This window comes from Enhydra lutris, unplaced genomic scaffold (assembly GCF_002288905.1).
Source record: "Enhydra lutris kenyoni isolate GAN:26980312 unplaced genomic scaffold, ASM228890v2 scaffoldscaffold66, whole genome shotgun sequence".
NCBI classification, from domain to species: Eukaryota; Metazoa; Chordata; class Mammalia; order Carnivora; family Mustelidae; genus Enhydra; species Enhydra lutris.
Genome location: NW_019154150.1, coordinates 4,077,294 through 4,092,720, shown reverse-complemented (window position 1 = coordinate 4,092,720; position 15,427 = coordinate 4,077,294). Strand labels below are relative to the sequence as shown.

The window sequence follows — 15,427 nt, the reverse complement described above, 5'->3', positions numbered from 1 at the left end:
TTAGATTTTCTGAATCTCTCTCTTTGACTCATTGGCATTTTGGAACCAAGAGAATTCCTTCACAGTATGGATTTCTTGTTGAAGATAAAGGTTTGAAGTCTGAGAGAATTCTTTTTCAGAATCATCACATTCACAAAGTTTTCCATCTGTATGAATTTTCTGATGTACAGTAAGGTTTTTTCTCTGCCTAAAAACTTTACTACAATCATTACACCCATATGGTTTCTCTCCTGTATGGATTCTCTGGTGGCCAACTAAATTCCTCTTAGAAGTAAAAGATTTTCTACACTTCTCACATTCATATGGTTTTTCCCCAGTGTGCATCCTCTGATGTACAACAAGGTTTTTATTCTGACTGAAGTCTTTTCCACACTCATTACATTTATAAGGCTTCTCTCCAGTATGGATTCTTTGATGAACCATAAGATTTCTACTAGAGGTAAGAACTTTTCTACATATATGACATTCATAGGTTTTTTCCCCACTGTGAATTCTCTGATGTTCAATAAGGTTTCTGTTGTAAGTAAAGCCTTTCCCGCACTCATTACATGCATAGGGCTTCTCACCAGTGTGGATTCTCTGATGCGCTATAAGGTTTGAGCGGTAACTGAAGACTTTCCCACAGTCACTGCATTTATAAGAGTTTTCCCTTGTATGAATCCGCTGATGTCCAATGAGGCTTTTCTTCAAAATGAAGCATTTACCACACTCATTACACTCATAGGGTTTTTCACCACTGTGGATTCTCTTATGTTCAATGAGGTTTCTGTTAGAACTGAAAGCTCTTCCACATTCACTGCATTCAAAGGGCTTTTCTCCAGTGTGGATTCTCCGATGTACAAGCAGGCTTGAATTATAACTAAAAGCCTTCCCACAATCCTCACATTTGTAGGATTTCTCCTGTGTATGTAGTTTCTGATGGACCATGAAGCTTTTGCTCATGATAAAAGTCTTCCCACACTCTCGACATTCATAGGGCTTTTCCCCATTGTGTAGTCTCTCATGGTCAATCAGGTTTCTGTTAGAACCAAAGACCTTCCCACAGTCTTTACATTCATAGAGATTCTCTCCAGTATGGAACCTCTGATGTAAAATGAGGCTCTTCTTTAGAATAAAAACTTTCCCACACTCATTACATTCGTAAGGTTTCTCTCCATTGTGGAGTCTCTGATGGTCAAAAAGGTAAGCACTCTGAGTAAAGGCTTTCCCACATTCAGTACATTTATATGGCTTCTCTCTGCTATGCATCCTCTTATGGTCAATGAGGTTTGATTTTGAATTGAAAATTTTCCCACATTTTCTGCAACCAAAAGTCTTCTTTTCTGTGTGAACTCTCTGGTGTAAGAGGAGGCTTTTGCTTCGAATGAAAACTTTTCCACATTCTTTACACTTGTATGGGTTCTCTGCACTGTGGAGCCGCTGATGGTCAACAAGGTAAGTGGTCTGAGCAAAGGTTTTTCCACATTCATCGCATTTATAGGGTTTTTCCCCAGAGTGGATTCTCTGGTGCAGAATGAGGCTCTTCTTCAGAATGAAAGCTTTCTGACACTTGTTACATTTATAAGGTTCTTCCCCTTTGTGGAGCCTCTGATGGTCAATGAGGTAAGCATTCTGAGAGAAAACTTTCCCACACTCATTACATTTATAAGGTCTCTCCCCAGAATGGCGCCTTAGATGTATAATAAGGCCTGAATGCCTATAGAAGCCCTTTCCACACTCCTTGCATTTATAAGGCTTCTCCCCAGTGTGGATTCTCTGATGGTTTAGAAGGTAAGCACTCTGAGAGAAGGCTTTCCCACATTCATTACATTTATAAGGTTTCTCCCCAGAATGGTTCCGTAAATGCATTAGAAGGCTTGAACGCTGAATAAAGCCTTTTCCACACTCCTTACATTTATGAGGTTTTTCACCAGTGTGGATTCTCCGATGGTTTATGAGATGGGAGATTTTACTAAAATGTTTACAACATATATCACATTTATAAAACTTCTTTCCTTCAGTACCTATTAAATTTTCAGAAAGAGCAGAACCTGAAGTCAAGCTTTCTCCAAATTCCTTCCACTTCTGGCCTTGTTTTTCTGGTAGAGTCCTTTTCTTCTTATCTCTTTCACAGATGGAAACTTTCTTTAGGGTATCTCTTTCCCCTGTTTTAGTTCCCCAATGACTTGCCAAAACTTGCCATTCACAAGCTTCCTCAAAATCAAGGGTCTGAGGAACACCTCCCTGAAGTCTTTTGGATGTTCCTTTCTGAGAATCAGCTCTTTGAGAAATGCTTGGCTTTGGTGTCACCTCCTCATTCTCAGTCATGGTCTCCCATTCTGGTAAAAGGAATTAAAAATGCAAATGTTACCATGTCCCTGTGTTAGTGAGAACAAGATCTTCAAATGACTTTAAAACAAGCCAGTAGGGTACATTTTTATATGAATACAAAAAGAAGATACTTTTCATTAAATGAAACCACAAAGCAGAATACTACACTGACAAGATTGTGTTTTAACACAGAACTCACTCAGACACTTCTAAGCTCTCTGTCATCATGGAGCAGATGGAAAAATATAAATGATATTGAGTAAACAGATGTAAGGAAGAACCAGAGAGAGAACACGGGATCATGTGTAGGTTGTTCAGACCATGAAGCTCAGGAAGCTGGATGGAACAGGGAGAATCATCTGGCTTATAAAGGACTGTCTCTTTATTTTCTTCCTGCTATGATGGTGGAAACTCTAATGGAGAGAAAATATACCTCAGGACCCTAAAACAATCTTTAATTTTTGAAGAGTCAAGTGCACAAACATTTTTTAATTACTTGAAAGCAAGTAACCTATAGGGAAAAAATCCACTAAAAAGCAACTTAATGCTTAGAATTCATCTATACTCCCACTATTCCTTTTAAAATTGAGAAATGGAAAACATCAGGACTGGGTTAGATTCAATTAAATACAAAAAGGAAGAGGGCTGCCTGGGTGGCTCAGTTGGTTAAGCATCTGACTCTTGATTTCAGCTCAGCTCATGATCTCAGGTTCATGAGATTAAGCCCCACAATGGGCTCTGCACTCAGGATGGAGTCTGCTTGTCCCTCTCCATTCCCCTGCTTGTTCTCTAATAAATAAATGAAATCTTAAAATATACATAAAGAAATACAGAATGTAAAAAAAATTGAAAGAGACATTTTAAAAACATAATACATCTATAAAATGATGTGGCTGAACTAGTAAACTGCCAGTCCCTTTCTACTCCACATTCTCAAATATTGTAAAATGAAAAGTTAATCTTTTTGAAATGTTTTGGCAACTTACTTTCACCATTCAAATATAAGGAGAAATTATGTACTTGTTCCCCAAATTATCCAGTAAGTAAAATAATGTGAATAATAATGGTATTATCTTCTATTAGTGGATAACAACACTGTTCTTCTAGACAAATAGAAAGAAAACACATAGGAAAGAAATAGCTATTTTATTCTATTATAAATTTAATTTATGAGAGGGTGAGGATAGAAAAAACCTAATAAATGTCAACTTGAACTACATTCTTAGGTCAGGTTCTCCAGGATGTCCCTTTCTCCAGGATTCAGGCAAGACTGCCAATCACACTGCTTCACCTGACTATAGGGATAGGCATGTGTCCTATTCAATATTGGTATTCCAGTTTCCTCATTCACAGTGATTGGATGAAGGAGTGGCTTCACAGTTTAACCTGGATGCTGGTTTCAGGAAAGTTCTGTTTAAGCAAGTAGAAGTGTTTTAAAGAAGTAGAAATGCTTTTAAGAAGTGGAAGTGCTCCAAGTGGTTAATTGAGATGAAAAATGGTTAAAAAATTAGCAATTCTTGGGGCACCTGGCTGGCTCAGTCATAGAGCATGCAACTCTTGATCTTAGGGTTGTGAGTTCGAGACTCACATTGGGCACAGAGTTTACTTAAAACAAAAAACAAAAACAGAAAGAACTACCTTAAAATACATATTCTAAATGCCTTGAAAGGAAAAAAAATGCCTGGGTGGCTCAGTTTAAATGTCTGCCTTTGGCTCAGGTCATGATCCCAGGGTTCTGGGACCAAGTCCCACATTGGTCTCCCTGCTCAGTGGGGAGTCTGCTTCTCCCTCTCCCTCAGCTCCTTCTCCCTGCTTGTGCTCTCTTTCCCTTTTCCTGTCTCTCTCAAATAAATAAATCTTTAAAAAAATTAAATAGGGGCGCCTGGGTGGCTCAGTGGGTTAGGCCACTGCCTTTGGCTCAGGTCATGATCTCAGAGTCCTGGGATCGAGCACCGCATCGGGCTCTCTGCTCAGCAGGGAGCCTGCTTCCTCCTCTCTCTCTGCCTGCCTCTCTGCCTGCTTGTGATCTCTCTGTCAAATAAATAAATAAATAAATAAATAAATAAAATAAAATTCTTAAAAATAGAGAAATCAGCAGCTCTTGGACACACAGTCATTAGCTGGTTAAACTATTTTAACCAATTTTGGTACAGAAATTTTTGCATAGAAATCAGACAATGTGTAGGCCCAGTGAGCTTTAGCAGACTTGGTGGGAAAATGTCAGACTGATAAGAGGAAGCTGGTTACTTTCTTCAATCTTTGATGAAGCCTGCAAGAAACAAAGAGGCTTCCCTACTTCCAACCTTCCCTTTTTCTTTAATCCATGTCCATTCCGCTGCCAATTATCTTTCCAATAGGTAAATTTGATCATGTCACTCACCTGCTCAAAATACACAATTCTTCATTGCCTAGAGGATAAAGCACAAGTAACCAGCACAGCCTAAGAGATGCCCTCAGCTGCTCTCTGCCTATCCTTCTGGTTTCACTTCTTGCCATTACTCTTTATGCCCTAGACTCTAGCCAAAGAGAACTACACGTGGATACCCATACATGTCATGTTTCTGCTTGCTTCTCTATCACTGTCCATGCTTTCTTCTTTTCCTCAATTGTTCTTCCTCTTCCCAATTCACTACAAGCCCAATACCCTACACCCTTAAAAATAAGCCCAAAAGTCACCCCCTCTAGACATTACCAAATACTACAGAAATAAAAAGGATTCTAAGGGAATGCTAGAAATGATTCTGTGCAAATAAACTGCACAATTTAAGATGAAATGGGCAATTCCTTGAAGGACACAAATTACTAAAACTGACTCAAGAAGAAACAGAAAATCTGAATAGATCTCTAAACTGAGTCAGTAATCAAAAAACCCCCTGCAAAGAAGAGCCCAGGCCCAAAGTACTTCACTGATGAATTTTACCAAACATTAAAAGAATACCAATTTTTCAAAAACTCTTCAAGAGAACACTTAGGAACACTTTACAACTCACTCTGTGAGACCAGTATTTCTCTGATACCAAAACCAAAGACATCAATAAAAATTTTTTTAAAAAAGAAAGAAATCTACAGACAAATAGATCTTATGAATATAGATATAAAAATCCTCAACAAGATACTAGCCCACATAATACGGCCAACACATGAAAAAAAAAATTATGCACCATGATCAAGTGAGATTTATTACAGGAATGCAATATGGTATAATACTGAAAAATCAATTAATGTAATATACCATATCAATGTAATAAAAGACAAAAATCACATAATCATCTCAACAGATACAGAAAAAGCATCTGGTAAAATCCAGTACCCCTTCATGAATAAAGCACTTGACATCAAGTAGGAATAGGAGAACTTCTTCAGTGTGATAAAGAAGATCTACCAAAAAATCCAAAGCTAACATCAAACTTAATGGTGAACAATTGATGCTTTCTCTCTAAGAACCCTTAACAAGAAAAAGATTTCTGTTCTTGCCACTATGCAACATAGACTGCAGGATTCGGCGAGGGTAGTTAGGCAACAGAAAGAAAGAAATCATCCAGATTGAAAACAGAGAAGTAAAACTACCTCTATTTGCAGATGACAAGACCTTATATGGAGAAAATCCTAAAGAATCTACCAAAAAAACTGTTAAAACTAAGTAAATACAGCAAGGTTGCAGGATACAAGATCAATAAACAAAAAACAATGGGATTTCTACACAATAGCACTGAACAATCCTAAAAGGAAATTAAGAAATAACAGCATAAAAAAGAATAAAAGACCTAGGAATAAATTTTAAAAAGAAGTACAAAACTTATACTCTGAAAACTACAAAACATTGTTGCACGAAGTTAAAGACTAAATAAATGAAAACAAATCCGTTGTTCGTATTTGGAAGATTTAATACTGTTAAAACAGCAATAATCCCCACACGGATATACAAATTCAGTACAATCATCCCTATCGTAAAAATTGACAAGCTAATCCTAAAATTGATATGGAAACTCAACAAGCCTAGAAGAGCTAAAACAACACTGAAAAAGAATAACAGAACTGAAAGGCTCACACTTCCTGATTTTAAAATGTACTTCGAAGCAACAAGAAGAAGACAGGGTTTCACTGACATAAGGATAGACATATAATCAAAGGAACAGAACTGAGAGTCCAGAAACAAGCCTCCACATTTATGGCTAACTGATTTTCAAAAGGGTACCAAAACAATTCAATGGGGCGGCGGGGGGCGGGGGGAGAAATGCTGCTGAGATAATGGATTAGGGCTGAGACATGGAAAGAATGAAGTTGGACTCTTACATCACACACAAAAATTAACTCAAAAGGGATCAAAGAACTAAACACAAGACTGAAACTATAAAACTCTTAGAAGAAAACACATATACAAATCTCCATGACCTTGAATTAGGCAATAGTTTCTTGGATACAGGACAGCAAACCACAAGCAACAAAAGAAAAGATAAATTGAAATTCATCAAAATTAGTAACTTTTGTGCTTCAAAGGATTATCACTGAGAAAGTGAAAAGACACAGAATGGGAGAAAATACTTGAAAGTCCCATATCTGATAAGGTATTTGTATCTAAAATACATAAAATCCTACAACTCAAGAATAAAAAGACAACCCAATTAAAATATAGGCAAGAATCTGAAAAGACATTTCTTCAAAGACATACAGCCAATAAACACATGAAAAGTTGCACAACATCTTTAGTCATCAGGGAAATGCAAATGAAAACCACAATGAGTTATCCACTAGGATAGCTATAATCAGAAAGATCATAAACTATTAAAGACTGTAAATGCTGGGGAAGATTTGGAGAAACTCTGTGGTGCCTGGGTGGCTCTGTCAGTTAAGTATCTGCCTTCAGCTCAGGTCATGATCCTGGAGTCCGAGGATGGAGCCCTGCATAATGCTCCCCGCTCAGCAGGGAGCCTGCTTCTCCCTCTGACCCTTCCACTTCTTGTGCTCTCGCTCTCTCTCTCTCAAGTAGAATCTTTAAAAAAAAAGGATCTGGAGAAACTGGAACATTTACATACTACCAGTGAAAGTGTAAAATGGTGCAGTAACTTTGGAACAGTCTGTCAGCTCCTCATATGATTAAACGTAGTTACCTTATGACCCAGTGTTTTATATTGATGGATGTTTCTACAATTTGTCTTGCATAACCAACCACTTAGACTGCATGTATGCAGGCAAGCTACAGAACCTTGTTTGTGAGACTCAGGTTACGTGAAGAACCTTGGAAGCCTCATTATTTAAAATATATTATCTGGCCGCCAGGTCAGAACTAGCCCTTCTGGATGCCAAGAATTATAAATCTAGCCTCACATCCCCTCCTCCTACAGGCGGGGCTAACTTCCCAAGTATGTAACCTGGGAGGGGAAGCAAACACGAACAGCCCTGGCTTCTTGAAAATAGAAAAACATGGTAACATAGAAACGTAGCTCACTCCAAACCGCACATAGGGGTACAGATGTTTTAACTTCAGACCCCATCATATCTGCTCTTTAAGTATGGCCCTTATGGGGATGATCAGTTGGAAGTCTCGCCTGAAGGGATGATGCTCCACCCAAGCCTCTCAATCTGGATTCCAGCCAGGCTGTCTCCACCAGGCTTCCCCAGCTAATGAGGTTGGAGGTTGTGTACCCGACTTAATGTAGCTTTATCTTATTTCTCACTTACTGCTTACTACTGCTCTCATTTATGTGTAGATTCCTTTCCTCTTCTGTTTCTATTAAATTTCTATAATAATAATAAAGTTTTCTTTCCTTTTAGAAACCAAAACACAGGTTGTGCATCTTTTTACAGATCACCCGGCTAGTCCAATCCTTGGTATATATCCAAAGGAAATGAAAACATACATCCACACAAAAGCTTGCACACAAATATTCACAGCACCTTTATATAGCTCAATGGTGGAAACAAAATTTTTATATTTCTATCAACTGATGAATCAATAAAATGTGATATATATACACACAAGAGAATATTATTCAGCATTAAAAGGAATAAAGTATTAATGCGCACCACTACATGGATGAATCTTAAGAACATTATGCTAAGTAAAAGCAGTTACAAAAGACCACATACTGTATGATTCCATTTATATAAAATGTCCATAGAATAGACAAATCTAGAGAGATAGAAAGCAGATTAATGGTTGCCTAAGGCTGGGGTGGAGGGGCAGCTGGCTGAAATGAATGGGACTGCTATATGGTATAAAGCTTTTCTGGGGGGTGATGAACTGTTCTAGCATTAATTGTGGTGATGGTCACACAATTCTGTGTATTACTAACAACCACTGCACTGTAATCTTTAAATGACTGAATTAAAGATGTGAATTATATCTCAATAAAACTGAGCCACCCTCACTGTAAATCTTTCCCCAGCTACCCACTCCTGCCCCACCCTCCTAGTCCTACTATCTTAAGCTTCTATGGGCTCCCACACTTGTGCACACTTTTATTACATAGCATTTGTCATGCTGTATTGTAATTATTAGTATAAATGTCTACCACTCCAACTTGAATGTTTGAAGGCTGGGGTTAAGCTTAATATATGGGAAGGACTCAATATGACCTGAATTTCTTTTCAATTCTATTCCAATCCCTTACATAAACATAAACAAATCTTTTATAACTGAAACAGTGTGCGCAAGCCATCTGAGAATCTGCTTTTCCACCAAATAGCTTATCAATGCATGGAAACTGAGAGCACAGAATTGTCATATTTGAGAGTGTCGTAATGTAACTCCATGTCAAACACCATGGTTTGCTTAGTACTTTATCTCGGGGGATTAGGGTGTGCCCAACTTTTAACCATTATAAATACTTTACTGGTACCATCCTTAGACATGTTACTTATTTTCCTCTTTCTGAACCATTTCCTTAAGCCTTTCCTTAGCCTTTCATCCTCAAATGAAAATCAGGTCAAAGGGAATAAACCCTTGGGTATCTGTTTGCTTAAGTCCCAACAATATTGCAGTTGAAGCCTAACTTATTTGTTAAAATTGATTCAAATTTCTCTTTCCTCACAGAGCTAGACTAAATAAGCAATTCCACTTTCTTCTCTTTTTTTTTTTAGTTTACCTCAGACCCATCAAGAATTTATTTTGGCTTACAGAATGAGTTATATGGATCCATGGTGAGTGTTTTTCATAAAATTCACCAATTTACTCATAAAACATTTTTAAACTCTTAGAAAAGATGGATTATTGAGTAAATAGCATTACAACTACTAAAAGCCACTTGGGTTAAAAAACAAAGAAACAAACTGGATTCATATGTCATTCTATATATCAAGATAAATTTTAGAGATAGTAAAGCTTAAACATAAAAATGAAACAATAACAGTATCTGAAAAAAATACAAGTGATTTTTTAAAAGAAAAATAATTTTACTGGGGTGCCTGGGTGGCTCAGTCAGTTGAGTGCCTGACTTTTGATTTTGGCTGAGGTCAAGATTTCAGGGTCACAGGATTGAGCCCCACAACAGGCTCTGTGCCCAATATGGAGTCCACTTCAGATTCTTCCTCTCTCTCTGCCCTTCCTGTTTCCTGCTTGCACACTCTCAATAAATATTAAAAATAAATAAAATAATTTTACTTAGAAGATCACAAAGACCAAAAACGAAAATACTGCCAAATTTAATACTATATAAAAGATTTCCTAAGGATTAAAAGTAACAGTTCATAAATAACTCTGAAAGGCAAACAAATGGGAAAAACATACGCAATACTTGGCAAAGGTTGAGCAGGTCTCATAAATAAATGAAATATGTAGAAGGGATATGAATAGAAGTGAAACATTTCACAATAAATGTGAGAAGATTTCAACCACACTAATAATCAAAGAAATGAAAAACAAAAAATAATATTTGTCTTCTACCTAGCAGAGATTTAAAACACTGACCAAATCATAAGCACATATAAGAGAGATGGGCCCTCTTCTGCTCTTTTCATGGGAAGGTAAGTTGGTACAGCATTGGTAGAAAGCAGTCTGGTAACATGTATCAAAATATAAAAACTACAGATTGTTTGGCCCACTATCGGCACATCTAAGATAGTAAAAGATACATTCCAATTAAGTGTAAAAATTTACAGTGTAAGTTACTGTGAACAATAAAATAATAAGGTTGCAACACACCCAAAACAATCCGTATTTTCATATATGTAAACTACAGTCAATTAGGAAACATGAGAAAAGATTCCAATTCCAAAGAACCAATATAACCTGAAATATGCAAGATCCAGAAGAGGACAATTTTAAAACAGGCCTGAAACATAAAAGCAGTGCTGAACAAATGGAAAGGCATGTAATGTTCCTGAATAGAAATTCAGTATCCTAAAGCTGTCAGTGTAAATCATGATACACAGACAATGGGACCATATGCAACTATTTAAGCTGACACTATAAATCTATATTTCAGCCCAAATGAGATAGTGCATTAGTTGATTCCTCAATTTTTAATGTATATTTGTCCAAACAACAATCTTTCCTTTTTCTTCAAAGTCTAGCACAAAGTTACCTCCTTTATGGCCTTTCCTAATCTCAGGAATGGTACTGGTTGCTTGGTCCTCTTCATTTCTATCTTAAAAGGTTTATCACACTCTTATACTAATTATTTTACTTTGCCTTATTTATTCTTTCTATGCTCATCTCCCAAACCATGGTAAGCTACTTAAGGGCAGAATCATTTCCACAGTTGCTATCACATGATAGATATTTTCATGTTTGTTGGAAGCACAAATGGCTACTAAATATTTTTAAATGTTCTTACTTTATTACTAGTGATAAAAGTCCTCCAGAGAATAAAGATATTACAACTTTTAAAAAATTGTATCAGCAACAATTTAAAAGAATGGGATTACACAGTACCAACAAAGGCAGAGCAAAAAGCATGTTATGTATCTCTCCATGAGCACAGAGATCACCTGGGAAAGCAATTTGATAGTATGAGAGAAGAACCTTAAAACAATTCGAACATTTAGGCCTAGTAATTCTACTTCTAAAAAAATAATGAGAAATAAGGAAAGACCTTAGCTACAGAGACAGATGATTATTACAGAAATTATCTAGAATAAGGAAATGGCTGAATTATGGCACAAATTATGTAGCCAATTAAAAAAAACTCATACAGGAAAATATAGAAAGGTAGTATGTCAAAATTTTGATAGTAGTTGTCTACAAAGACTGGGTTTAAGCTGTATTTTCTTCTAATATCCTATGCTTTCCAAAATAAGTATATTCTACTTTCATAATCAGAAAACAAAGGCTGATGAAATAAAGGTAAGAATGATGGGAAGACAGAATCCTTACCTAGGGAGGTCACATTTCCGTAATTCTCCAACATCACATCCCAGTACAAAGCCCTCTGAATCGGGCCCAGACACTCCCATTCCTCTGAAGTGAAGCATACTGACACCTCCTCAAACATCACCAACTCCTGAAATGACAGGTATGTGTGAGATTATCCATGCCCAGGAGGTCTCCTACTGAAAAGTTCCTTTCACTTTTAGTAAAGGATACATTATGAGGCCATGAGGTGAGCAAGGGCTATCAGACAGACATAAGGAAACCCCACATAGTCTACCTTCCAATCACATGGACTGTGATTTACAGATAGGAACTGACTGGGCCCCAAATACTAGGATGACAGAGAACACCTCAGCCACAGTTTGGTAGTGCAGAGAGGGCCTTAGGAAGGAAAGAGAATGCAAACCTACCTGGGGTTGGGCTGTTAGGAGCATGAGGGCCATTAATTGATTTCTTGGGTTCTCTTCCTGGGAAAGGGCAGAAGCTTCAGGTGCAGGGGAATCTGAGGAAGGAGCAAAAGCTGTATGTGAAATCACTGCTATTCCTGACTACTAATCCAAGTCCCGTTTCTTCTACAAACAAGGAATTCAGAAAGACCCACAACTCCCAGGGCTAGACAATGATGGCTATAAAATGGCTTACAAACCTCTTCTGAGTGACCTCCATGTACAGGACTGGAATAATAAAAGAACAGCAATAAGAATGGATAAAAGGTCACAGGGACCCAGGAAAGGATAGGTGGGAGAATAACAGAAAGAACTTGGTACCATAAGGGTTTCATGTACAAGAAAGAAGAAGAGGCAACTAACTGCTAGTTGTGGAAGGACCCATAATAAAGATCCCGAGAAAGTCCAAAGCCAGGATCACTAAGTACCATGTTGAGGATCCTGGAGATTGAACATCACTGCGTCAGTAAAAGGATTTTGGCAAATTTCAGTTGCTATGTGGCTGCCAATGGGTGCATGAGGAACTGCTGTTCCTGGAGTGCTCATCCCTTCCTGAAGAAGGTCCTGGTCCTGAACAAGAACTGGAACCTAGGAACAAGCAAAACAAAGTAAGCTGACTCTTCTTGTACCTCCAGAAAACAGACTCACCTAACCACTACAGACCTCCTTCTGCCCACAATCTAGAACTATGATATCAAAGATCCACCTCAAGTATCAAGCATCAAAACAGCAGTAAACCTTTGCCTTGAGAACAATGGAGCTGGCCCTCTAGCCCCACTCATGGCACCGGTGACCTCTCTCACTGAGACTGAACAGAATGGTGGAAACAGAAGAGAGATCTGGGTGTGGGCTAAGGAGGGAATGGGAAGTAATAAGTAATAATTAAGAGTATGGGTTTTAGCTTCAGACCTGGTTTTACATCCGACTTGGCTGGGTTCAATACACTCTTCTACTTATTTACCCCTTTATTATCCCTTCCTGCTCCAACAGAAGAAACACCAAGAGTCTAAACACATGGTTTTGCTGCTAGCTCGATATATGACATAAGGAAATCCAGTGAATCTTTCTCTGCCTCCACCTTCCTATCTCTCAAATAAGGAGTGCCTTGGAATGAAATATATAGCTCTAAAATTCTTCATTTTTATGATTAAAATAAAAGCCCCTCCTCGGTGCCACTCCCAAGTGTAAGTTATGTTTCAGACTCTTTATATACAAATGTTTCTAGTGGACTACAGACTGACAGAAAGAGATCTCACACACACTAGGAAATATATTAAGATCCCAATTTAATGGTCAAGAATAATAAAAATCTTTCCGAAAGTAAGTATCTCAACCCAATCCCTCAGCTCACAAAATCCCCATTAGGGGCACACAAGGGGAGGTCCTGCCAGATTTAGAAAGCTTCAAGAAAAAAGCTTCAAGAATGAAGCTTTCTAAATCATTCTTTTATACTCCAAGCTTATATCATCATTCTTAATAAACTTATACAAACAATACATATGCTTCTGTTTAGGGGAACACTTAGAAATACTATGTTCCTCAGGTTATTCAACCGAATTCTGCATTAGCAGGCATCACCCGGAGGGATAAAATGCAATCAGTGCCTTTTTGCTAACTCTGAATTAGGCCCAAGATGCCAATCATAAATCCATTTCTCCACAGATATTCTATGATCTGAAATAGCTCATGAACCTATTGTAACAAGCATTAGGGTTGCTAATGAGCTATTAATTGTTTATGAAAATTACAGGATCACCCTCCAGCCCAGCTTGCCCTGCCTTAATTCTCTCTTTCCTTCCATCCCAAAATTTTCCCCTCCCCCTTTCTCACTTTTAGTGCTGGTCCATCAAGGTCTTTTTGTAGCTCCTCTACCAGGGCCACGGCCTCCTCACCACTCCCAGGGCGATGGATCTGCACCCAGGTCCGAATCTCCCCAGGCAGAATGCTCAGGAACTGCTCCAGGACCAGCAGCTCCAGGATCTGGGCCTTAGTACGGGCTTCTGGCCTCAGCCACCGACGACAGAGCTCCCGGAGCCGGCTCAGTGCCTCGTGGGGTCCAGATGTCTCATGGTAACGTAACTGTCTAAAGTGCAGGTGGGATGTCTCCCAAACAGAGGAGCTGCTTCCTTGGAAGCTGGTTCCCCATTTCCAGGTATCATCCTTCCCTTTAACAAGACCCTCTTGTCTCAGAGCACTGTGGGCCCAATTTTCTCTTGTCATTGTTGTCATTTAAGAAAGGCTCCTCTCCAGGCCCTCTCAATTCTTGCTTGACTTCTTCCTTAAAGCCTGGAGAACATCATGTAGAAGACCTCAAGAAATCATTGATAAAGTTAACCCAAAGCAATAACCAAAATTTCCAGACCCCAGTCAGTTTCCAGTGATGAAGAGAAGCTCCCTGCATGCAAGGTTCTAGGTTCTGGGCAGTGCCTCCTCTGACTGAAGCCCCTGTCCAAGGCTCTAAGGACACAGACACTGATGTTACCCAGACCACTGTTGCAAACAAAGTTATGAAATCCCTTTAGTCTTTATTCATAATGTCTCCTCCACCTAATTATAATAAATCTTTATCTACCACTCTAATAATGGGCATCCTGGCTACTCCTGTGTGATCTTGAACAAGTTACTTCACTACTGAGTCTATTTCTTAACCTGAAGAATAGGGGTATAATAGGTCCTACTATATACAGCCTTGTGTAAAATTTTGATATTTACATACATTTCAAGTTTTGAACAGTATCTGCATAAGGACTCAAATGTCAGTTATTATCTTTTTTTAAAAGATTTTATTTATTTATTTATTTTACACAGAGAGAGATCACAAGTAGCCAGAGAGGCAGGCAGAGGGAGAGGGGAAAGCAGGCTCCCTGCTGAGCAGAGAGCCCGATGCAGGACTCAATCCCAGGACCCTGAGATCATGACCTGAACCCAAAAGCAGAGGCTTAACCCACTGAGCCACCCAGGCACCCCAGTTGTTATCTTTCTATAAACAGAACTCTTTCCTATGTTCCTTACAGTCAACAAGTAAGGTCTTAATTCTGATACACATGAGACAAAATCCTCACACCTTCTCAATTAACACAAAAAGCTAAACTAAGTTAGCTTTACTATATATACTTTAAATTCTCTGAAAATTGTTCATTACATCAATAAAAATATTCAGATAAATTTTACTTTTATTATATAAAAGTTAGGCTTGTGGCTCTCTAAAAATCTTTTTTTTGGAAATAACATTAATTTTCTCATTACAAACATAAAATTTGTAAAATCGGAAAAGACAAAACCAGAGAATAATCACTGCTATTGTTTTGTACTACATTCTTCTGATCATCTGCACCAATTTGTATCACAAGACTGGAACCAA

General features: G+C 38.2%; 1 protein-coding gene across 1 annotated transcript; it reads right to left on the bottom strand.

The window, feature by feature from the left end:
- Positions 1-14,295, bottom strand: LOC111159099 (zinc finger protein 197). Its single transcript, XM_022521498.1, has 5 exons — positions 13,897-14,295; positions 12,495-12,654; positions 12,031-12,122; positions 11,624-11,750; positions 1-2,318 (listed from the first exon to the last, which is right to left on the bottom strand). Exons 1-5 carry the CDS (start codon positions 14,293-14,295, stop codon positions 1-3), a joined length of 3,096 nt encoding a protein of 1,031 aa, XP_022377206.1.
- Positions 14,296-15,427: the final 1,132 nt, after the last annotated feature.

Bases quoted from the DNA above. Each gene is read 5' to 3' on its own strand.
- LOC111159099 (XM_022521498.1), bottom strand. From the start codon at position 14,295: ATGACAACAATGACAAGAGAAAATTGGGCCCACAGTGCTCTGAGACAA. The intron at 12,655-13,896 runs GTGAGAAAGGGG...GCTTGTTCCTAG, and splicing joins TTGATGGACCAGCACTAAAA to GTTCCAGTTCTTGTTCAGGA. The intron at 11,751-12,030 runs GTAGGTTTGCAT...CTGTCATTTCAG, and splicing joins TCCTAACAGCCCAACCCCAG to GAGTTGGTGATGTTTGAGGA.